Source organism: Parasteatoda tepidariorum, chromosome 8 (assembly GCF_043381705.1).
Source record: "Parasteatoda tepidariorum isolate YZ-2023 chromosome 8, CAS_Ptep_4.0, whole genome shotgun sequence".
NCBI classification, from domain to species: domain Eukaryota; kingdom Metazoa; phylum Arthropoda; class Arachnida; order Araneae; family Theridiidae; genus Parasteatoda; species Parasteatoda tepidariorum.
In genome coordinates, this window is record NC_092211.1 from 23,225,750 (window position 1) to 23,252,538 (window position 26,789).

General features: G+C 28.3%; 1 protein-coding gene across 2 annotated transcripts in view; it reads right to left on the bottom strand.

Moving 5' to 3' along the window:
• LOC107438034 (cell adhesion molecule Dscam1) overlaps positions 1-26,789 on the bottom strand; it is a 104,240-nt gene that overhangs the window by 23,270 nt on the left and 54,181 nt on the right. For both annotated transcript variants that reach the window (XM_071184467.1, XM_016050192.3), the window contains exons 9-15: positions 22,363-22,653; positions 17,954-18,073; positions 14,015-14,188; positions 12,023-12,170; positions 4,353-4,501; positions 2,672-2,803; positions 1,509-1,673 (exon numbers count right to left, since the gene is read on the bottom strand). In XM_071184467.1, the coding sequence (XP_071040568.1) occupies positions 1,509-1,673; positions 2,672-2,803; positions 4,353-4,501; positions 12,023-12,170; positions 14,015-14,188; positions 17,954-18,073; positions 22,363-22,653 (1,179 nt within the window). The remainder of the gene's footprint in view (positions 1-1,508; positions 1,674-2,671; positions 2,804-4,352; positions 4,502-12,022; positions 12,171-14,014; positions 14,189-17,953; positions 18,074-22,362; positions 22,654-26,789) is intronic.

The window sequence follows — 26,789 nt, forward strand, 5'->3', positions numbered from 1 at the left end:
AGTGTGTTCTTTTCTTAAATTAATAAGAAATTTGCATAGTGAAATTCTCATACGTTTATGCATAGTAATGCACATCCTGGAGGAACCATAAAAATGTGCATTTTAAAATTTTTTTCCCATGTCTTCTAATTTTATGGCCCGCTTACTTTTATTCAAAAAAAAATTCTGAAAAATTTGATAAAAGGGAATTTGATATCTTGGGCGAAATTGGTTGTTTTGGAGTTGAAATTTATCTGTACGCTAGTACTGAATTAAGCAATTTTACAAATTTGATTTTTTTTCACTTTTCAACTTCAGTTCATAAATGCAAATTCATCCAGCAAATGATGATTGAAAACAAAACTTAACCAAAAGATAATTTTTTTTTTCTACGGCGATGCATATTTCTTCGTTTGCCTCCCCCCCCCATCAATTTAAAATTAATCGACCATAAACATCCTTTCGTAGGTTACTTAAAAAAAAAAGCTTTTCCATTAGGTTATTTAAAACAATTTGATATTTTTTCAATAAGCTATAACTATATAAGCTATTTAAAATTCGGTTGTTTCCTGTAGACAAACATGGAAAGAAAGCACAGCTGTGGGCGCAATAATACTGCGTTTTGATAAATAAATTTACAGTGAAACTATTGCATAAGAGTATTGTTATTTATATGTGTCCCAGCAATGAATATAAATTGCGGTACAGTTCCTACTACAGTCATGATAGGATATCAGTAGTTTAAAAACACTTCAGTTATATATTACTTGAATTCTTGTTGTCAAAGAATGTTCAGAAACGAACATTTTGTCTTCAACAAATTCCTGATTCGTATGAAATTACGTTCGATTGGGGAAAAACAATGACGCCTTGTCATACTCTTAATTGCAACAAGCTTTCTTCTACATGAATTGTTCCATTTTGCTTAACACGTTGAGCGCCGCGTTAGCCATCGGTGGCTGACACTGGACTTTCCATTTAGGCCGAGTCAGCCACCGGTGGCTGACACTGAAATTACATTTAGGCCGCGTCACCCTACGGTGGCTGAACCTGACCTTTCAGATAGGCCGCGAAAAACAGCTGGCTGACAGCGTATAACATGATTATTATACGCTTAATTATTGTGATTCTTTGTATAATAACTTCAATTTACTAGGTTTTCATCCACTACTATTTCTAAACAATTCGTAAGCTTATATAATTCACCACTTTTTTCAGATATGCCATGCTAAGCCTTTTAAAAACTAGCAAAATCTGTCTAATATTTGCAAATTTAGTTTCTAGTTATTTACCGTTGTAGCCTGACGGGCAAGAAATGTAAAATTAGCATGGCGCTCAACGTGTTAATAGGTTCTAAAACAACTATTTATATCCGGAAAGATTTTTGCTGTTGTCAGATAAAGCTAATATAATAGTAGATTCAAAATTAATTAATCTCGCCATTCTTTTATGCTCAAAATTAATCAGCCTTTAATTTTATTATTCTTTACATTTAATTTTCCATGAGCGAAAGGATATGGTATACATACGTTCCTCGAGTGTAGTAGCTGCCACTTCAGCACCGAACTGACTTTCCCCCAAAGAATTCTGACACTTGACCCGGAAGAAATATCTAGTTTTCGGTTTCAATCCTCTGATGGTTACAGTTGTCTCCGAGCCAGGAACTGTCACCGGTCCGCCTGCTGAGTTATCATCTGTAAAAAAGTATATGCATTTTCAAATGTGGGTAGTGTCATTTAAATCCGTCTTTGAATACAAACAAAATGTGGCTATAGCGAATTCTTGAACTTATTTGTATTTCATTTGTCGGACAATTCGAAAATCAAAAGGATATTAGTAGAATAATATTAGCTACACTCAATTTGAACGCTTTTTTTTGCCTTTCACGTGCACTCTAGTTGGAAATAGAACTATCTAGTTCTATTTTTTATAAAGCTTCAACTAAATGGTGAAATTGTGGTCAATAATGTAATAAATGTTGCAAAAAATAAATGCAAAAACATCATTTCCTTTTAGTTCTGATAACGTTACCTTATTTCTATATTATAGTTTGTTATATTTATTTTAACATTACTCTTGAAAAGCCAATGCTACGTATAATATTGTAAATCGTAAGAATTTAGTAGTTTTTATTTTCATAGGAAATAAAATACTTCTTTTGCATACTATGTAATTAAAAAAAAGAAATGCTAATAAATACACTGAGAAAAAAAATTTCGTAAAATTACAGTACTGTATCTATTTTATTCCTTGAGAAAAAAATATATCAACATATACAGTATTTAAACCATTTATTTGATAACTTTTCTGTTCATATGGTAACGGCTTATAGGAAATTCTGGTTCTCGAAATTATAGAGCTTTTCAACGCACATTTAGTAAAAATACAAAACTGAAAAGTAAATTTAACCAAAGAAATGATTTTAATGACATGGTGTAAGGAATCGTGGTAAAATTAACAAAATTTTCTACTTTTACCAAATTTTATCACACATTATGAAACCACCACATTTTATTTTTGATTTTACCAAAATCATTACCAAAGCACTTTCGTAATAATTACTGATCCTATTGGTGTTCTTATACAGCCAGACACACGGTAAATTTTACTATATTCTAGTAGTTTTGATCATACTTTTTTTCTCAGTGTATCATTTAATTTTTTAAATATCCTTTTTATAATATAAACATACCGTTTACATTTCTCCACATAACTGTGTACTGCAGAATAGGAGAATTTCCATCAAAAGGCTTATTCCATGTTAGCCTTAAATTTCTGCTAGATATGTCATGAATCTCTAAGTTTTGAGGCGCATCTGGAATATCTGAAAAGTAAAACAATTGTGTATGTGAGGTTAACAGAAAAATAAAATGAATTCAAGAAGTTTTCATCTAACGGTAGGGTTTTAATGTACCTTTGTAACATAGTTTAGCTTTTATAAATCGAAACTGTAAAACACGTAATTTTATTAAAGAAAGTATATAGTAAATAAATGTTATACGAACATGCAAAAAATGCATATCTTTTGTTTCCTAAGACAACCTCGTGTGTGTTTGACAATTTTAGATATTACTATTTTATAAATAAAAATTCAATTACCTGATTAAAAGTTCTTTTAAGTTAGTTGCTTTTGCTCCTTTACAAACAGCAAATGTAGAATTACTTTATTATTGTGTTCAGTTTTTGTCAGCGTTACATTTTTTATTCCGGATGATTCCATTCCAGAGAAACACAAGAATTTATTAGCTTACACATGTCCATTATGAATGGGAATTAATCTATTTTCACATTTGGTACGATGATATTTATGGCATAGGTATATATTTAAAACATATTATTCAACAACTATGTCCATAAATATCTCATGGCAAGTAAATTATCCATAAAGAAACCTATCATTCCACACTTTTTCTTCATGAGATAACTAAAAGCCAAGTCATACAAGAATAAATAAATTTTAAAGAACTATATTGTTCGTGGTGATTTCTTTTATAAGAGTGGATTCACGTGGATTTATAATTTACTTATTTGTTTTTTGACACTGCATGTCGACGTTTATTATTACACTTTGCGCTATCAGTTGATTGATAATGACGCATGTTGCTTAAATTAAAAATTTTATTATGCAAAAGTATAGTCCTAATGATACGTGATGCGTGAAAGATAGATACGTGAGGCATTATAAAACAATCTTTATAATAATGTAAGGCTTTTACCTAAGGTATTGTCTAAGGTTTTACCCAAGGCTACCATGTTAGTGTCAAAAAGTATTAAATAATATGAAAATTGTAATTTGACCCCGCAAGTCATTGTCCCATGCAAGACATTATCCGAACGAGATTTTGATCGCATTAATACCTTGTACAACATTACTCTTGATCCCTCATTACATTATTCATAGACAATGTGAGACGTTAAAAACTAAAATTTTTAAATCGTAAGACGTTGTTTCAACAAGATCTTGATTAAGTTAATACCTTATAGAATATTACTCCTGATCTCGAATGATGTTATATATAGACCGTGGAGACGTTGTGAACTGATATTTTTGTGTCACATGACATTGGTCTAACTAGATCTTTAACACGTTAATACCTTTCGCAATATTACTCTTGATCCTTCATCAAATTATGCATAGAACATGTGAGACGTTGAGGACTAATATTTTTATGTCTCAAGAAAACGCCTAAACGAGTTTTTATCATAGTCAGAATTATTCACTAAACTGCTTCACTAATTTGAAATACATTAAATAATATATAATATTTTCAGTTAATTTAAATCTCAGCTGTAAAGTAGGCCTCAGGACTTCATATTTTCTATTTTTTAATTCCTCATTAAACTCCTTGAACTATAGTTTTTGAATCTCTTACCTTGGACTGTTAGTTGGATATTTAAGGAATCTTCTCCGTAGTCATTGACAGCTGTGCAAGTAAATAAAGCAGAATCTTTTCGCTCTGCTTTTTCAATTATCATTTTACTTCGATCTCCATCAAGTAGCTCCTCTTCCAGAATCCTATACCTAAATCAAATGAAAAATACCATTAGGTACCGAATTCGAATTCGTAAGTTTATCTTTTTATCTTTTTTATTTATGTTCACCCTTAATGTGCAACCACTTTTTGTGGTCACAAAATAACTACAAAAAAGGGATCACACATTAATAATTATCAAGTTTACATGATACTCATGCAGAGAAAGAACTTTTAGTAACATTACTATACTGCATAGTAAAAATATTTTTGAAAAAAAAAAAAAACAATAATTCGGGTTAATGAAACCAATATTTTAACCAGTCATTCAATAATTCTTGCGGAAACGGTTGAGTCGAAATTCTGGTTTTCAAAATTATAGTTCATATTATCACACATTAAGTTAAAAATACAAAACTGAAAAGTGAATTTAACCGACTGAATGGTTTTTGTGCCAAGCTCTAAGATATCATGATAAAACTGCCTAAGTCTATCACAGAAAAACATATTTTATCGAAAAAAAACCATATCAGAATACTGATATTTTATATTTTATTAAACCATATTTTATTTTAATTTTACACAAATTATTACCAAAGTAAATCGGTAAAAATTGTCGGACTTTTCGTGCTCGCATCGAACCAGAAACACTATAAAAGGTATCATGATTTGGTAGTTCTGACTATACTTTTTACTTCAAGGCACAGATGATCACAAACAGTAATTTATATATAAGAAACACCTACATAAAAAAAAATGGGTTGACCGTATTTGCATACTTTTTTTCATACTAAATAGATATTATTGTTTTCGTTATCTATCATTTTAGTTTTCAAAAAAAGCACGTGCTTCGTCTTCAGATTCAAATATATATTATTAATAAATCATGATATTATTAGTATTTTTACTGCTGAAAAATAAATTATGCTAATAAAACTCTTGTGACAGTTTTTTTTCTTGTTTTGGAGAAAAAACAACCACCTTTTTTTTACAGGATGCTTGGCACAAATGCGGTTATGGTTTAACAGTGTTTCGCTATACCAAATTTCAGCGTGATATTCTGCATTCTAACTACGTGATTTTATCATTAAGTTGCATTTTGGATTGTTCTATCAGAAAAAAGAGAATGAAAAGCTTTTTCAGCTGACTATATTTTAAACAAGAATAAGAAATAAGTATATAAAAAAATTGGTTAGAAAAAAACTTCATAAATAAGGCCATTTTACCAACTCTTAAAAATGTTTTGAAAGAAGTTTGAAAACAAATTCATTGTTTTAAGAAATGATAATACAAAGCTTTAAGAATATAAAAGTTTTAGCAAGACTTTCGACTTTTTATAACTACAGATTTTCATCGTCAAATCTTATTTTTCTCCAATAAAACATGCAAAATCAGTTATTTTTTTAACGTTTTAGGTTTGTTTTATCAGATTAAAGCAAAATTTGTCCCACTGATTCTTGCAAAAATCGAAACTATATATTTTAAGGACTGTGATTTCAGAGAACCCTGTGAATAACGTATACTTATACCCCACTTAACTATACTCAAAAACAAGTTAATGAAACTTTGAAACAAATTGACTGTTTCCACTTCATAAAGTAGCATGAAAATAATTTTGAACCAATAAATCAATACGTGACATAATAAACAGTTCCAGACTTTTCTTTCCATAAGTTGTTACAAGTATTTTTCATACATCGTTTTCTTGAATGAAAATGAAGTGATTTTTGTCCTAGCTAACACATATCGACTAACCGTCAAGCACTTAAGAAATATGATAAATGTTTCTGCTCTGTCACTAATTGAATTTCCGATAAAGCTTCCAATAAAGTTAAAGAGTGATTACAAAGGAGATATCTTTGTGTCATATTTCGACATTTTCACGCTATTCAGAGTGAAAAAAGAATTCTATTGAGTCGAACATACTCAAAATAACAGTTCACTGAATAATTCAAATATTGCATGGTTTATTCATTTAATTGATACAAGGTTGCAATATTTACTTTTCACAGGCATTGATTCTTTCCAGATTGTAAACGTTATTAAATTTTCTTTTAAGAAATAATGTATTTTAATATAAGTACGTAGAATCTGTTGTCCTCATTCTATTATCCTCACTTTTATCTTTCATCCCTATTCTACTTATTATCACTAATCTATTACATCGGGAGGAGGATGGCAACTTTTTGTCGCTTTTATATAAATACTTTATCTTTCCAAATTTGGATGTGGGGATTTCAAATCTGAAATTATTTCCGTTTCTAAGGCTACAAATTCCTTTTAAATGACATCTGTATCTATATTTCTCTTACACGGCGACAAAAAAAAGCCTCATTACAACTCCCCGAATGGCAACGCTAGAAAATCGACCAATGATTGCCGCTAAAAAAGTCACATGCCAAATCTAGCTGAGATGGCTCAACATATAGCGATTTTAAAAACGGAAACTGAAATAACCAGAGAGAGCATAAGCTAGGCAGAAGTGACTAGTCTTTGTCGATAGATCTCTATTTTAGTACTTTGTCGAAAGCGCTTTTTTTCACGAATTTATATATTACGAATTTATTTGACGATTTTTGATTTATATCACGAATTTATTTGTTTTACTAGAATTTATTTGTTTATGCAGGTTTTTCCATTGCAATTCACTTATTTCAATTTTTAATAGACGAAATTATAGCCTAAATTTTAACCTTTTTAAAGAGATATCAGTTTCAGAAATTTTATCATAAGATTTTATACTATAGCACACTTCTAATAGGTTTAACGAATTAGATGTCATTTGTTTGAATTCAAATTTATTTTAATGACTTAGTATTTACTAAAAAGAAGTAATTTTTTTAAAAAAAAAATTTGTTATGCGGATTTGAATGATTGTTTTGAATTCTCCGAATTTTGTGCATTTGAAATGTACCTAAGCTGTAGCGAGCGAAGTGAGTTGAATTTTCGGGGATCGGCGAGCGTCAGCAAGCAGGGGGCGCAGCCCACTAGTTTCAGTATATTTTTTGTCATAATGTTAATTTTTAAAAATGTTATATACAGCAGAGGGTTCTCTCAAATGTTACTACAAACTTATAGGGGAGTTAGGACCCATCATCAAAAAAAAAAAAATTGCATAATACTCCATGCCTGGAAAGTTCATCGTACGCGATTATGGGCTCTTCCAAATTATGACTTATTTAGAAGTACTCAAAGAAACATATCATAATAGTAAAATGACCCTCGACAACATCTCTTAGAAGAGAGAAAGCCTTCGAACAAGTTAGCGAAAACAAAAAAAAAATCTGATTCTTCAGTAGTCAAACATTGTGACATCTTTCTTGTATTTCTTAATTGATTCATGCAGCGAATTTCTCTCTCCTAGAGGGTTTTCCTCCAGCGGCGTATGACTGTGGTTCAGGGCATGGGTTCCCATGCAATTTTAATCCTGATGATGTTCTTCAACTCCCCTAGAAGTTTGTCGCGATATTTGAACTACTCTTTCCATATATATAATATTTTTGAACTTGTACGCATCTTCAAAAAATACACTAAAAATGTCATTAAGAAACTAAAGCTTGGAGAAAGAAATTGATTGGAGATTTGAAATCAGTATTGAGAAAGTATTGAATATCCATTTAAAAAATCTCATGGAACAGGAAAAAAAGTGTTTCCCAGCGTTAACCCTATTTTAAGCTCTAAAAAATGTAGTGCAATACCAATTGGTTTGAAAACTGGGGGTTATTTCAAATAAATTCTGATTTGAAAGTTCATAAACAATTTAAAGGGTTTAGTTAAATACAAACTCAAATAAATATGAAGGCATATATCAAGACCAGATTGAGAGAATTATTTTCACTTTTGGAAACTTCCTTAGCTTATTTTTGATATCGCCAATAGTTTGTTTATATCGAGTTAGTGTCGAAGCGAGTAAGCTGCTTTCTTCCACGCTGCTATGCAATTCCTACTGCAGCAAAAGTTCACTGTCAAAAAATATGTACGAATGATTTTAGTTGCGTAATTACGATATATGTTAACTTTCAATTTTTTTATATCGAGTAAAAGCTAGGTAGCTGCTTTCTTCCACACCGCTAAACAATCCCTACAGCAACAAAAGTTCACCGTCAAAAATATACATGAATGATTTTAGTTGCGTGATTAGGATAGATTTTAACTTTTCATTTTTTTATATCGAATAAGTGTTGAAGTGAGGTAGTTGCATTCTTCCACGCCTCTAAACAATCCCTACAGCAACAAAAGTTCACCGTCAAAAAAATACATGACTGATTTTAGTTGCGTAATTAGGATAGATTTTAATTTTTAATTTTTTTAATTTTTAAATATCTGTAAACTGTATTAAATAACTTCATAATATTTATTTTATATCCGCTTAGGCTTTGATAAGCCTAAATCGAAGTCGTATTTATATTCTCACTGTGCTGCGTGCATGTTTGATTAACAATCTAGTTTTATTTTAAGAAATACTGTATGTATGCATCTTAAATTATTGGCTCTCGTTTTATACTTTACCATAAAAGGAACTTTTCTTATGCTCATAATATCTTAATGAAGTTAAAAATTTCAGTGCTACTTAATGACTAACACAGGTTGCGGGTACTTTACCTCAGGAGGGGAAAAGAATATTCTCGACATCTGGAACTATTTTTGGTTCTGGGTGAAGTGGAACACTACTTTGGTATAAAGTAGTTGCAAGTTGCAACCATTTTCGTTGTTCAGATACATACCATTTTTTGCAGTGAACATTTGGTTAATAAATAATTGATTACTACTAATACATCTATTCACTATTCTATCAGACAATACCTATCAAGATGCCTTTGTCTGTACCATTTATCTCAGAACAAAATATTTAGACATTGTTTAGCTATTTTTATTTCGTAACTTAATTATTTTTCCCACAGCTAGGAAACTGAATAATTAGTCTTTAATTAAAACATCGTAAAAACTTCAGACTAAGAAAGAAAATTTAATTATAATGCCCATATTCACTCCACGTATTATAGAGATAAATTTTAAATTCTACTTAATCTCTTAAGGAAAAAGATTAAAATAAATTTTAAATTACTTCTAAAACACTAACTATACAAACAAACTCTCCAGACAATGCCTTTATTCCTAACTTTAGTATTCTAACAAAAGTAGCAAGGCAGCAAAAAAAATCTATAAGTAGAGAAATTGTTAATTTAATTTCTTTGTCGTTGCATTATTCTTCAGTCAAAATTTCTATGAATACAAGCAATTTTCTAGAATATATACATTCTAATTTCAAAGCATTTCTCGGATGAAACATTATTGAAAAAAAAATGAAATTAAGCCTTACAGATCACTTTGTATTCCATAAATGAAATTAAAGGACGTATTTTTTTTCTTAAGTTTAAAATTAACTTAAAAAAGGTATTACGTAATAAAATTAGTTAAAAAGTAAAATAAGTAGTTAATCATTATCAAACAAATATAAACTAGTTCGTTCTATATAAAAATATAAAATTCTTCGTTTTTTACCATTTTTTTTCTGTTTATTTCGGAAGAATAACTCTTAACTGAATAGCTTGATGCAGAGTTTTGAAGTGTACATGTGAATAAATTTTGAGTACGCCGGCTTTAAAATTCAAATGGTGACTACAAGGAATGGAGATTTTTTTTTCTTTTCTCTTTTTTGACGTAAAAATTCCAAATCGCGAAATATTTGGCATTTCAATAACATTTGGCATTTCAATTTGTTGACAATAGATAGATTTTCTATTATCCATCATCTCCTGTTTGTTGCCAAATGAACTTGGAACCTCCTTTGATTCCGAAAAAAAAAAAAAAAACTCTGAGATTTTTTCGTCGAACGAGTACTCCAAAACTCAATAACACAGAAAAATAAATTACTATAAACTGAAACAACATATTTCACACAAAAAAAATTTAAAAAAAATATCCCCTAGAACATTTATCCACTAAGACTGTCATTATTGTCTATGCAGTTGCATTAACGTTTCAAACTGAATTACCAAAATCAGAAGATATCTGCTAATATTAATAGATATTCGATCTTTCCTGCTAGCTGGATTTAATTGGTATAGCATGCACTCGATTAAGCTTTTTAAGCTGCAGGATTTGAGGTCGGGACAACTCATCCATATGGCGAAAGAGTTTAAATTTCTTGATTTCCTGTATGAGCATCCCGAGCATAACGGTATCCCGAATATAATCGGTCATATTATCCCGAATATAATCGGTTAAATTATCATTAATTCAAATGGCCAAACCATTTTCAGGAATTTTCCAAAATGTTATTCAAACCATTTTTTCAGCGATGTTTGCCTGATGGTAAGTTGCCTTATCATTCTGGAAAAGTTTATCATTACTAAGATTCATGGATCTCATTAAGTATTATTTGTAATGTCCAAGTTACAGTAGACGAATCGGTAGACTCAATAATTAGTCATTTTTACGAGAGAAACAAGTCCACGATGTTAGTTAACATCCCACAGAGTACTGGATTCTGCACCAATAATTATAAAACGGTAATAAACGGTAACAGTTAATAAATCCAAAATACACCGCAAACAAACCATTTATTTGTTAATTTTTCTGTTCATATGATAAAAATTTGCCAAAAATTCTGCTTTTTTTTATTATAGTTCTTATTACCACCACATTAATAAAGATGCAAAACTGAAAAGTAAATTCAAACAAATAAACTGTTTGCATGCCATGCTCTAAGGTATCATGATAAAATTACGAAATTCTGCCATATTTATCAAATTTTTTAACATATTGTTAAACTGGATGTTATTTTTAATTTTACTTAAATATTTATCATTGCACTTCTGCAAAAATTACGGTAAAATTAAACGGTAAAATGTTTCTGCAAAATTACACAGTAAATTTTATCTTATTTTGATAATTCTGATTATACTTCTTTTCTTAATGCGCACTCACAGAGACTGTACCTTTTAACGAAATTTTTACTGAGGCATCTTAATTGAAAAAAAATTGAACTGCTTTTGTACTAAATTGAAACTACATTCCATGTTTTTGTATCTACTAGGAGTTTTTAAGCATAATACCCGTAGTAAATTTACACTAGTAAGGCGACATTATTTACTGGCACATTTAATTTTTAACATTTTACTTTTAATTTGAATATTAATACGGATTTTTTATAAATGCTGAATCATTATGAAATGCTGATAGTATTATGAAAGCAGCTACATACTCCGAAGTAAAATGTGATAGAGCTTCGTGTACCAGCTATATCAGAAATGCATGGTTTCATTTCATAGTAAACTAATATAATTCTGCTATCACTTATAACGTACTACTTCTGCAGAATGGTTGCCTATTACTAATTTGTACAAAAAATATGTTAGTTATGACTTTTTATCTCGATTTTCATCAATTATAAATGATTCATCTTCAGTTTTATTTTCTCTAATTGGCGAAATGTGAACTATACAATAATATTTTATGGGATTTAGAAGTGTGTGTTGGATGTGGAATTATGCGAGTTTGGCATCAAACCTTAAACAATGATACTTCTTTTTTAAAATTTTATCATAACAATAATATCTATTAAATACCTGGGTTCTGATATAGGATCAACTATTACTCCTTGTCTTCGCCAAATGAAATTCATAGGCCTGTTTCCATAAGAACTGCATTCAATAACTGTTTTATCACCTCTTCTTGCGCCAAGAACTTTAAATTTGAATTGAAATTGAGGAGCACCTAAATTTTAAAAAAAAATCGACGCATATTTTTATTACATAAACTTTTTAACAGTGGAAACAACAATGGTTAAGTTTAGTTTATAAAATAATGAATGTCTTTTGATAGGTTTATAATCATTATTATTAAACGTTCATTGTCAACAAATGCTTATTTATTTATTATTGCGTGTTTTATAGTTACGAGCTTTATATTACGCACAAGGCGACGAAGAATTAAGACTTTTCACCGGCTAAAGAAATTCAGGTTATTTATTGTTTTTTTTTTTGTATATTTGAGTGTTTTTGGTTATTTATTATGCATTGATCACTGTTATAATGCGCATATTGGTTGTTCAGGGCATAAAAATATTTTACGCAGTGTTATTAAAAGAAATCCTGTGTATAAATTAAAATTACGTATCATTTTTTGATTGGAAAATATTCTGAAAAAATCCAACAACTGATTTCACTGCACTTAGACAGTAATTGTTAAGTAATGAGAGTTTCAGTCGAAATTTTCAAAAGAAATTTGATGTCATGATAGAAATTTTATGCCGCAACAGTATTTTAAAAACTCTAATGTAAAATTCATCTAATTTTTTCTTCTTTTGAAATCAAACTACGTTTGAACGCTGTTTTGTATTTTGAATTAATTTTATTCAAAATTTTCTTTATCTAATTTTGTATCATTATTTTTTTAGTTAAATAAATGAGTAAATGGTTATTTTTGCCTTGTTTGGTTACACTTTGACTATAACATGTCTCAGTTTTAAAAGTTATAAAAGTAAAAGTGTTTATCGTAGTTAGAAAATATTATTTATTTTAGGTAAATGAAATGAATAAAGTTTTACAAGAGTAATATTTTGAATCATTCAAAGAAAAATTCGTAAAAATATTCAATGTCTTTACTATTATTATTTAGTGATAAAGAAGAAAATATGAATGTGGAATTTTTGTCCGAATAGACACGTATAAAGAGTAAAGGTCAAAATCTTTAAATCGTGTTCGAAAGCTATTTTTAGAATGTTTTCAATTAATATTTGTTTTAGCAAGTAAGATACGTTTTTCTTTTACTTTTCGAATATCCTCCAAATCAATATTTTCTTTAGGAAATGAAAGTCCATAAAGATTAAAGAGCAACATCATAGCATGTTAAGCAAACCTTTGTATATTTAGAATCAATATTTATATTTATCAAAGAAAATTTTTAAAAACAACTGATTTTTATACGAAAATAATTTCAGATGTTTTTATTTTAACAACTATTAAATTTCATTGTACAATAAAGATAATCTAAGTTAAAAGTTTGAACATTTTTGGTAGCGATTTTCGATATGGCATTTATTGTGTTTAATTATCGCGATTAAGCAGTTTCGAAACAGCCATTTTTCAGTAAATAGTCATAGAAGTTTAACATGATGACGGAAATGATATCCTTATTGCACATATTTCCTAGACAGCTAAAGATGCTGAGAGGACTTTAAGCTGACACCGGGGACACAAATCCCTTATCACAGAGAAAACTCGATGCCCAAATGATGTCCCGTGGATTATAAAACCATATATTATACCACACATTATACTACCCCATATTATAAAACCATAGATTATTAGTGTTTTTTACCACATTTATCAAATTTTATCACTTATAAAATCATATATTACAATTAATTTTATCAAAATCAGTTCAAAGTCCTGCTGTAAAATTCACCGAGCATTTTGTCCAGAAATAAAGTAAATTCCAAAATATTTCTAGTAGTTTAGACCCTACTTTCTTATTCAATGTTATTACGAATTTTTTTAATGCGTTTATATTTAATATCACAAAAAAAGTTGTGAAATTCCATAAAATATTGAACTTACTGTGAACAGTTAGTTTAACAACTGTGCTTAATCCAGGTCCCACACCATTATTAGCTTCGCAGAGATAATATCCTTCATCAGACGCTTCTACGCTTGGAAAATTTAATGAACCGTTCACCAATATATGGACATGTGAACTACTAACAATAGTTTTAAATTGGTCAGGTGGATGATCTATAAAATTGAATAAAGGAAACAGAAAGATTTATTTACAAAATAAGAAGCTTATAGCAAAAATATTTATCTACAAAATATAGGCATTAGAAACTTTGGCTATTGGTCGAATCATACTTTTGACTAAATTCAAAAAGGATATTTAGTTTCCTTATTTAAAAGGAACATATGAAACTTGAATATCCCAAAACAAATATATTACTTTTAAATCATTGCCCAAACTCAACGATATTAATTTTAATATTGACTTAATACGCGCGAAGAATATGCGATTTGAATAGTACCGTGAAAATACTTTCAAAGTTTAGAGAAAATTCACGACCTGTAAAATGATTTCTGCGAACTTCACTAAAATTCACTTTGAAAAGTAATAAGAGTATGCATTAAATAGTCTTAGAGAGAAGGAAAACTAATTGAATTTTGATAACTATCCCTATGGAAGAATTAACTGAACGCCCACTATTTTAGCGCAAATATTCCCATGGTCTGATTTTATTTATTTATTTATTGGAAGGGCCTACTAAATCTCGGGCAAAATATTAAGTGTTATTTAATATTATCTTGCCATTCTATGCAAAGCTGCTAAATCGTGATAGAATTTTTAAGCAAACATTGCTTTTAGCAAATAACCAGAGTTTGTTAAGTTTTTGGTTTATTTCAAAACAATATGACAGAGGAAAACTGTTGAAGGTTTTTATTATGCAAGATGAAATTTCTAATGTGTAATTTTTTAACGTTTGCCACTCCTCGGTTTTTTCTTCTGGTTGTTATATTGTTTTTTTAAGAAATATAGTTTGTTTTCCATGGATAAAACTTTTCTTACTAGAATCATATAGAAGCTTAATTATTGCAGTTAAATAACGTATAATAAATGTTCTGAAACTGCAACATTTGTTTAGATAATTTTTAACAGACTAAGTCAAAATTTACATATCGTTAGAAACTTTTGGTGTTATCTTAAGCGAAAATCGATGCATGACTATACAAATTTAAATACCAAAAGTCGATAGTTACCATAGAAGAGTAGGAATTTCTTATTGTGACACATTTTTTGTTGAGCAATAGCTTTGAAGTTTTAAAAGGAAGAAAAATATAAAATATATATTTACATTGTTCATTCTTCATGTTCATGAAGGCGTCGAATGTTTGAATTTGGTAGAAAAATAAAATTTATGCCCTCTTTACAAGAAAAAATAAAAGTTTTCACGTTTTGTTAAGAAAATATTTTGCAAATCTCCATTTCCAAGAAAGATTTCAAAAGTTTTTAGGCGAATCATACTAAAGAAATATTTTGTGAATTTCCTAAAGTACAGACTTGCATTGGAATATTTTATATTACAACGACTCTTGCTGATTTAAAATAAACAAACAAAGGCATGTATTTAACTTAAAAATTTAGAAATAAATAAATCTTTATACTATTTCTTTTAAATAAATATTTTGATAAAAATACAAATAATGAGTGTTTAACTTAGGCGAGGCAATTTTTTTCACAATTTAATTTCGTTTAAAGATTTGTTATGACCATTCTCACATATTTAAAAGAAGTAATTTAACATATTTTGAAGAAAAATAATATGTTAAGATGCAATGTATTTTTAAAACAAAATATTATTTCAAGCTATATACAGGATATAAATATGTGATAGAAAAGAAAAAATAAATAGCTAAGTATTAGAATCCTAGTAAAGCATTTTTTGCAAATTTTATTTCATTTAAAACCTAACATCAGCGAATGTTATATTACTAAAACTTTTGACAGAAAAAAAAACCATTCAGCGTTCAAGATGTTCGAAAATGATGTTCATTATTTATGTTCGTTTTCAATGTCATTATATAAAGCTTTTTCTTGACTTAGTTTTAACAGTATTTAACAATATCAAATTTAGTTTTAACAAGCATTAAACGAAAATTATTTTCTCAGTTTTTTAATAATTTCCAAAGCAAAAGAAAGTATTTTTTCAGTAGAATAAAAGTAATATTGTTAATACAAAATTTCTTCGAAGGTGATGCATTTTATTCGAAAATTTCTTCGAGGGTGATACACTTTATACGAATTTAACGGACATGCATGTACTTTTACGATCATAATAATTTTACGAGCAAAAAAATTATTTTTAAGTTAAGTGAATTTAACTACTTTTTGCTGGTCCGTGACAGTAATTTAGACAAGAAATTTTTTTAGCGTGTGATTTTTTTTCCTATAACAAATCACTGTAAAATAAAACAACAAAGCGTGTGATTTACTTCAATTTTGAATTTTCTTACAAATTTTGACAATTCTTTATTCTTAATCTTTATATTTTAATCTTTATATATTATTTATTTATTATTCTTACTTTATTTATTCTTCTCTTATTCATTTATTCTTATTTATTTATTCCTTATATTTAATTACTTTATATTTAATCTTATTTTAAAATTGCTGAATTTTTGTACATTTTCAAAAATTAAACTATATTAGCTTCTATTTAAAATGTAGATTTCACAATTTTTGAACAGAAATTTCATATTATATTCAGTACATTTACACTTAATCATAATTTATGACTTGTAGTCATTCTAGCTGCGATAATTCTGACAAAAAGCGGTTAAACATTTTGAAATATATAATGTCTTAATAAATTTTTCCAATATGTAACTATTGGAGAAACAACAATACTCTATTCAGCGTTGTGACAGAGTCAGCATATATAGTTTATAGCATATAGAGCTGCTAAAAGAACTTTCTTATATAAAACAATTCTACTCAATATAACTCATTCTATATATTTATGAACAATCATTACATATTAAATGTGTCCCTCTTTTACAGAATTATCTGAAAAAATTAATATTTTTTTTTAGATTTGTCATTTTCCTAAAATTTTAAAATTTTCTTTTGACTCTTGAAAAAAATCTTATTCTCCATCTTTTATAATTTTTCTATTTTTTGAAGTAAATTAATTAGTTGTTTTGGTATTTTTCATGTGTTTAAATTCCATATTGTAATTTTTTTAGTAAAAATTTTGTATTTTTCTCAATTATGCTTATATGAATTAACAATTTATCATGTTGTTTTATGGCTTGTATTTATAAATTCTCAAGTTAATGCATTGAAGTATTAAAAAATTTTAAGTAGCTCATTGCGTTACCCATGAATTTCAAATTCTATATTATAATTTTTTTAGTAGAATTTTGTATTTTTCTCAATTATTCTTATATGAAGTAACAAATGATCATGCTATTTTATGGCGTGTATTTATAAACTCGCAAGTAATACAGTGAAGTATTAAAAAATTTTAAGTAGCTCAATGCGCTACTCAGGAATTGGAAATTCTATATTATAATTTTTTTTTGGTAGAATTTTGAATTTTTCTCAATTATTCTTACATGAAGAATCAATTGATCATGCTATTTTAAGGCGTGTATTTATAAATTTGAAAGTAATGCATTGAATTATTTAAAAATTTTAAATAGCTCAACGCGTTACTCATGAATTGAAATTCTGTGCAATAATAATTCTTTCAGTAGAACTTTGTATTTTTATCAATTATTCTTATATGAAGTAACAAATGATCATGCTATTTTATGGCATATATTTATAAATTGGCAAGCAACTTTAAAAATTTTGAAAATAAAAGCTAAATTAAAGTTGAAAATATATTTTTATAACACATAAAACTAATTTTTCAGGAAAAATTTCATCAACTTTGTTGGTTTTCAAAATGCCCTGGAATACCCCCATTTTGCTTGCAAGTGTTTTATAAAGTGCAAAACACTCACCTGTTGTTTTCTTCCACCTGATATGGGGATGTGGTTCCCCATCTGCTTGGCAACTGATTGTCGCTGGACGTCCTGAAACAGCTGTTATATCACTGGGTTCAAGAATCCATCGAGGTGGAACTAAAAAATATTAATATCCAGGATATGAAATATTAATATTCACCATATTACGATTACCAAAAAATTTAATATTAATGATATTTCAAAAATACAGCACAAGAAATTTCAATGGATGCGGAAAATATCTCAAAATACAAATGACTTGAATTCTTAATGAGAATTATATTTGTTTTGCCCGTCTTTATGATTTCATATCCAACTTTATGGTTTCAACCTTGTGATGCAACTAAAAATTGCGACTGATTCGTAATTATTGCATTCATCATGTGTATTCTCCTTAAATATTTTTAACGAAACACTCGCAAAATTTAGCAAAATGTTTAAATATGATATTAGTGATATTTCAAAGAAAACAACACAAAAAATTACAATATATGCGGAAAAGTATCTTGAAATATAAATGACTTGAATACTTAATGAGAATTATATTATTTTTGCTCATCTTTATGATTTCATATCCATTTTCATGATTTCAACTTTATGATGCAACTATAAAAACTGGGACTGGTTCGTAATTATTGTATTAATCATGTATGTTTTTTTTTTAATTATTTTTAACGAGGCACTCACAAAATTTAGCAAAATGTTAAAATATGGATATTAATGATACTTCAAAAAAACAACACAAAAAATTACAATAGATTCGGAAAAGTATCTTGAAATATAAATGACTTGAATAATTAATGAGAATTCTATTTGTTTTGCCCGTCTTTATGATTTCATATCCATCATTATGGTTTCAACCTTGTGATGGTACTAAAAACTGCGACGAGTTCGTAATTATTGCATTCATCATGTGTATTCTCCTTAAATACTTTTAACGAGGCACACGCAAAATTTAGAAAATTTTTTAAATATTATATTAATGATATTTCAAGGAAAACAACACAAGAAATTACAATCGATGTGGAAAAGCATCTTGAAATATAAATGACTTGAATACTTAATAAGAATTCTATTATTTTTGCTCATCTTTATAATTTCCTATCCAACTTTATGATTTTAACTTTATGATGCAACTAAAAACTGGGACTGGTTCGTAATTATTGTATTCCTCATGTGTATTCTCTTTAAATATTTTTATCGAGACATTCACAAAATTTAGCAAGATTTTTATCTTTTTGAGTATATTTACAAAATCGGATTATAACCGAAGGATGTTTTTAGAGACGTTAGAAAGTTTGATTAATAATATTTATTGTTATTTTCAGGATGACTTTGTAAAAAGTTTAAACTTACTAATAAATCACATCCTAATTTATTTAGCTGCTATAGCTACTTTCATTAATTATTTTTTATCATATCATATCACAGGGTTCAAGAATTCACCGGGGGGGGGGGACTGAACAATATTAATTTTCTACCATATTTAAAAAATATAACACAAAAAATTACAATGGATTGCAGAAAATATCTTAATATGCAAATGACAGACTTTATGAGAATTTCTATTATTTTTGCGCATCTTTATGATTTATGATGCGATTATAAACTAGGACTGTTTCGTAATTATTGCATTCATCGTGTGTATTTTTTAATTTTTTTAACGAGGCACTCACAAAATTTAGCTAAATGTTTAATTATATGAGTATATTCACAATATGATTTTCGGGAAGGATATTTTTAGAAACGGTAAGAAGTTTTAATTAGTGTTTTTTTCGGAAGGCTCTGCAACAAAATATAGACTAATTAATAAACCACATCCTAATTATTTAGCTTAATTTCATATACCCTATTATGAATTCTAGACATCATTTGTTCTACAATTCCTTTTTGTCATATTATATCCAGTATTATCAAAAATTGCGTAATAAAATTTTCCTGAAATTACTCTTTTAGAAAAACAAATAAAAATAGAATGATGTAATGAGTTTATTTTAAAACTGTTCGAAGGAATTAGTTTATATCTATGCAATATAAATACAAATCATTCCAGCAAAATACTTTTCAACACGAAAGTTAGTTTCTCTTATACATATAAACTAAAGCAATATTTAGTCACAATTTTTTCCATAGAAAAATTTAAAAAAATATTCTCTATATTTTCATAAGCCCTATAGAAATTACCATATATTAAATAAAACCGAACAACTGCAAAATACTTTCGATAAAGCAAACTTACAAGTTCATCATTACAATTATTTATTAACTTCCTTTCTCATTCTAATAGCAGCGAAATAGAGAAACCATTGGAGAAAGTTTCCTAGCATTATTGGGGAATCACGTAAGTTTAGCAACTTTAACTCTAGAATGGGTTTTCTCCATAATTCCAGTAAAGTCACAAACAAAGACAAATGGCTTGAGGGCATGTCAAGATGGAAGTTTAGGAACGCTTCAAATAACATTTTTGAATACTTTCGACAAATAATTTCTTGAATACTAAAACGAAAGGCAACATTTCGATCACTTTTCGTGTAACATTTCGATCATTGCGTGTGACTGCTATATAGTCAAATGGGATTTATTTTAACTGACAGATTGTTACTGTCACTTTTAAATTGTATTTTCCATTCAATGTAACACGAGATTTACGAACGTTTGTACTTCCGTATTTTATTCTATTATCATGAATTCAGCTAAGCTTAGTTATAGCTAAGTTTCCTAGCCTAGCTATTGCCGAGACAAGTTTAGTCAAACCTAGCTAAGAATTTTAAAGCATTTGGTTAATCACGTACTGTTACTCTGGAAAGAGTTTTTTCCATAATTCCTGTAAATTCACAAACAGAGAAAAATGGCATGAGGGCATGTCAAGATAGAAGTTTAGGAACCCTTCAAATAACATTTTTGAATCATTTCGGTTAATAATTTAATGAATACTAAACGTAACTAATACTACAGCATTTCTATCACCTTTAGTGTTACATTTCAATCATTGCGTGTGACTGCTATTTAGTGAAATGAAATTTATTTTTACTGACAGATTGTGTTACTGTCACTTATAAATTATATTTTCCATTCGGTGTAATTTGAGATTTAAGAGAGTTTATACTTCCGTATTTAATTCTACGATCATGAATTCAGCTAAGCTTAGTTATAACTAAGGTTCTTATCCTAGCTAAGACGAAAAAAGTTTAGTCAAACCTAGCTAAGAATTTTAACACTACTGGTAAAACACGTAAATTGGACAACTGTTACCCTTAAAAAAATTTTCTCTATCTTTCCAATAAAATCAAATGAATGTTTTCTATTGATAATTTCTTGGATACCTAAACTGAAGGCAATATTTTTGTCACCTTTTGTGTTCCATTTCAATTAAGTCGTGTGACAGCTATTTAGTAAAATGGAATTTATTTTGACTGACAAATGTTACTGTCACTTATAAATTGTAATTTTAATTCGATTTAATTTGAATTTTAAGAACTACAATACTGTTACAGTTTATACACTGACACGAAACATGAATTCAGCGAAATACGAATTACTAAACAAGAATTACACACACGTATTAACACGAATTCAGCTAAGCCCCAAAACAAAATATTTCATTCTGTATAAAAATTTCAATTTTTTTTCCTCAAAACCTGTTAAAGTGAAATAATAACTGATGCTAGAGAGTCTTTATATCATCATTATCTATGTATAGAAAAATTTGTGAATTATTTGGATGAAGTTTTAGACGCAAGGGACAATTTTTGTATTTTTTCAAAATATTCATATTTCGTTAAATGTTTGAAACAATTTTGGCCAAAATTGTATTTACTTAGCCTATTTCCTAAAATATGCTAAAAAATAAATAAATTATGCTCATAAAAGTAAAATTAAATTAAAAAACAAGTTTTCATAAATTTTTATTTGAGAGGTCCCGTGTCCCCTTAAGTAAAAATTAAATAAAAATTTGAACATCGGAATTCGTCTGGTCTATTTTGATCGAATGTTAAAAGTAATATAAATGATCGAAAATTTTAATTCTAATTTTTCTAAACATCTGTTCTTTGGAACGGTATATTCATAATAGTTTTTCAATCTTATCCTTTCGCTGTTTCTAGTAAGAAAGTATGGAGAGCGGGAATTCAGATCTTGTCCATGCCGTCTGACCGGCTTCAAAATTATATAGTTAAAAAATAGCTTCCTCTAAAACGGGTTGGATGCTTGGTTATGATTAGGCCATAAATATGCTGGTTTAGAAAAACTTTAGACCAGATATTTCATTTCATCAGGTCTTAGAATAAATGAGTTCTACCTTGTTCTCTTTTTAGAAACTCTACGGTTAAATTGCTACTACATCATCCGCACTTCTCGTTATCTTTTGAATCGAATAGAAATAATAATAAAAAATTTTTTGAACTAACCTTTGACAGTTAAAATAGCGCTGTAAGATCCAGTAGCAACGTCATTTGTGGAGGCACACGTGTAATTACCATTGTGTTTATGTTCCAATTTTTTGATTGTCAATGTGGATACATGTCCTTCTTGAGCGTACATAATAGTGGCATCTAAATCTTCTTCCAACAGAATCTGGCCATCTTTAAGCCATCTAGTGGTCAATGGGCCATCCCCAGCATCAACGATGCAAGTAACTGCTGTTAACATGCCTTCATGAAGGTTGTCTTTGAAGGAAAAACTGGCAACTTTTGGTCCGGCTGAACAAGAAAAAATACATAATTATGCTTTAGTATGGTATTTTTGCTGTTTGCGTTATTTTGAGGACACAAATATGCATTTAACACATGCGAAAAAAACTGTATTTCTTTAAATTATTATTGATTTCTTATTTATTTATATAGTAGAACTCCTTGCATTAAATATAATTTCGCGATATTATTAAAGCCTCAGAAAAAATTGGTTTATTGTTGTTTCATAACATCACATCGCACATCGAAAAAAGGAAAAAATATTGAGAAAGTAACAGGATGTATGGTAAAATTGCTATATGATTTGTATGGCAAGGGCATATCTAGTAAAAATGAAAACATAATTCTGGTAATAAAACTAAAGTATATGGTTTTCGAATCGTCAGCTTAGTGATTTTTCCGTACAAATGGTAACGCCTACAGGAAATTTAAATTTTCAAAATATTATTATAGCCCTATATTTAAAAGTTAATTTAACCGAAATCATTACCATAGCACTTCGGTAAAAGCTACTGAGCTTTTTCGTGTTCCCATACAGCCAGAAGAAAATTTGATCATATTTTGGTAGTTTTGATCATACTCTTTTATTAGTGCGGTAACTTGAACCTTTTAATAGTGCGAATTTGCTTCACTCGTAATAAGGTGTAATATTAAGCAACACGTTAACATTCAAGTGGAAACATCGCATCATTTAATCAAGCTAAAGAACTACAAAAATATGGTTCAATTAGCCCAATGCCTGCTGCAAATTTGCATGATATCATTGCTCAACACACTTCAAAATTTATATTCTCCGAAATTTATATTCCATCCCTTTTATGAAACTTTTCACTAATTATAAAACACTTCTAGACACTTTTAAAACTTCCCGTGAATTATTTATTCTTTATATAAGTGTTAAAAAATATATTTTAATTGTTTTTTTAAAATTTGTTATTGACAAGAAGGATTAAGTACTTAGTATAAATTTTACAGTTCTTTTCATCTTCTTGCTATACTCTAAAACAAATTTATTACAAATTTAAGAAATAAATGACTAGTTTTAAATAATTTATACTTTAATTTGCTAGTGTTCAGCCTATACTTTAATTGTTACAGGTTTGAAAATACAATTTTTTAAATATGTATTTAGAAATTAAAAATTTGCAAATTTTAACATGGTATTTTATATGTTTTTGGTTTCTCTAAAAATGCTTTTTTGTACTTTTTGCATTTAACTACTTTACTTACTTACTTACTTACTTACTTTACTTTACTACTTTACTTAAGTTTTTTAACAAAATTAGTGAATAAAAGAATATAATGTAACTAATACTAACCTTTATAATGAGTAATTTAGACATTTGAAAACATTTTAAATTTTAAAGTGCGCTTCATAGAGGAATATATTGCATTCCTTTAAATGTGCTGTTAAATTCGATATAGTAACTTCTAGTTAATATTAAATATGAAAGAATTTTTGAAGAGTGGTTGTTTTAATAGTATATTTTAAAATAACAAATTAAAGTCAAATATTTTCTCGTAAGTTTAAATTGAAATCGCAATTTTAAATATGTCTTCCATTACTGAACATTTCTACTAACATGAAACTTTAAAAATAAGTTTATATTTTTTTAAATGAAATGAAGTATTTAAGTATGCATATTAAGTAAATGGAAAACACTCTAGGTATATTTTTGACACAGAAGCTCAGTGGTACGCTTTGCATATCTTATATTAATTTACCTAGAATCAATATTTTCTGCATTTTAAGTGATATGGGAAAGGAACAGCGTCAAATTTTCCTTTCAGGAAATTTCTCAATGTTAAGAAGAACAAATAACAGCGTAGAGAAGTAGCAGTTTAAATTATGCAAAAACACATTTTCCAAATAGGAAAAATTCCGACTAAAAGACAAACTTTATAATAAAGAAATGAGATGCTTTATTTTCATGTTTCATGTTTTAATGGTCTTTTTGGATCACAAAATATTTTTGTCCTTATTAATAGTTTGAATTTTTAAGAGAAATGTATTGACCATTTTTTAGGTTAGACTGATTATTGCTTAAGTTTTTATTAAAAACCTATAGTTTTAATTGTGCAGTGCTCCAAATAAAAAAAGTGAATATCCAGAATAATTTAAGAACATGTTTTTTTTGGATAGCGAGATATGTAAGTAGTAAACTTATTAACAGTTCCACACTTTCGACGGCTCACAAGTCAAAATTTTCGATAGTTTTCCTTTGATGGACCAACATAATATTGATGGAAGTTTGTTGGCATATCAAAAATCATAAACACGCAATGGAATAGGTTCATGATGTTGACCATCAAATGATTTTGGACCATCATGAATCGGCACTGAAACCAACATAAACCATCAAAATTTATGTAGTAAAATTATTAACAGTTCCACACTTTCGACTGCTCACAAGTCAAAATTTTCGATAGTTTTATTTTGATGGACTAACATAATATTGATGGAAGTTTGTTGGCATATCAAAAATCATAAACACGCAATGGAATAGGTTCATGATGTTGACTATCAAATTATTTTGGACCATCATGAATCTGCACTGAAACCAACAAAAACCATCAAAATTTATGTAGTAAAATTATTAACAGTTCCACACTTTCGACTGCTCACAAGTTAAAATTTTCGATAGTTTTCCTTTGCTGGACCAACATAATATTGATGGAAGTTTGTTGGCATATCAAAAATCATAAACACGCAATGGAATAGGTTCATGATGTTGACCATCAAATGATGTTGGACCATCATGAATCGGCACTGAAACCAACATAAACCATCAAAATGCTTTGATCGGTCCATCAAGAATTTTGAGTTGGGCTGGTTTGCCTAAATTAATTTTCCAGATTGCGACTACAGCTTTATTTAGAGGATTAAGAATCTGAATCCTCTACAGAAATGTAATATTTTTTTCAGAGAAAGTATATTTTTTGCCTGTTTTTATAACTTAAAATTTCGCCAGCGAAAATTAATTAACTTATCTAAGGCTAGGATCGCATACGATTCGGACTGAGATCTAGTAAGCGACAATACGCTCATTGGATAAAATTTTTTTAAAGATGCTTGTTATTTCGCACTGCACCTTTTTAAAAAAATTTTAATTCTCTCTTTGTAATACATTTTATTTGTAAAATATATAATTTGAAAAATTAAAAAGTTGAAATAAATTTTTCTCTTTGCGAAGAAAATATTTTATAAAAAAAAAAAAATTAAAAAATTTATGGTTCAAAGTTGAAGCATATTCTTGTGTTAAATTGAAACTTAGCATCATGTATAATTATACGATTCAATTTAGCAGAATATTAGTACTGCAACAAATTTGAACGATGTTATGTACTAACACGCTGCAACATTTTTAAAGTATTTTAATAAAGTATCGGTTCTATAGACATGAACCTTCTTCAATGACTAAACTCAAAAGAACAGTAGAAATAGACATTAGAAAATAAACGAGGCAATCACTTTGAAGTAAGAAGAAATGAGTTAGAAAAATAAGCAAATTAACTCAACATTTGATGGATACCGTGATCATGCTTTTCATATTATGAATTTATGTCCTGGTATTGAATTCTTGCTTAAAGAGAAAATAACTTGACCATCCTCAGACGTTTTTATTATTTAGAATTTTCATATAGTTCTTACAACTGTTTATCGGAAACTATTTGCGGTTTCATTCTTCCAACATCGCATTTCATTTCATTCTCCAATCCATTTTATTCTCTTAACAACCGCAAGCTTTAAAAATTTATTCTAAATATTCTTGTTAATATAACAGAAATCTTTTAACATTTAAGATACCTCTGTTGACCTTGGTTTCTTTTTCTAATATTATTGATTCTGTTGATAAAAATATAATCACGCAATGCAACAAACTCTCTAATTCGAACTTTAAATTTTTTTTTGTAATAAGGTAATTATAATCCCCTAGTCATTTCCTAAACCGTTAAGATTTTTAATAAATTTGATTTTAAAGTCCTTTCTCTCCTGCAAACAAACTAAATTTTCCCAACCCTAAAGATCTTGTTATTGATAATTATAAATTTCGATATTTACAATTTTGCTTGACAGTAAGGTCTTGCAGACATTGAACAATATAAATGCACCTTTGAATTTTAACAAGAAGAACAATAAATGT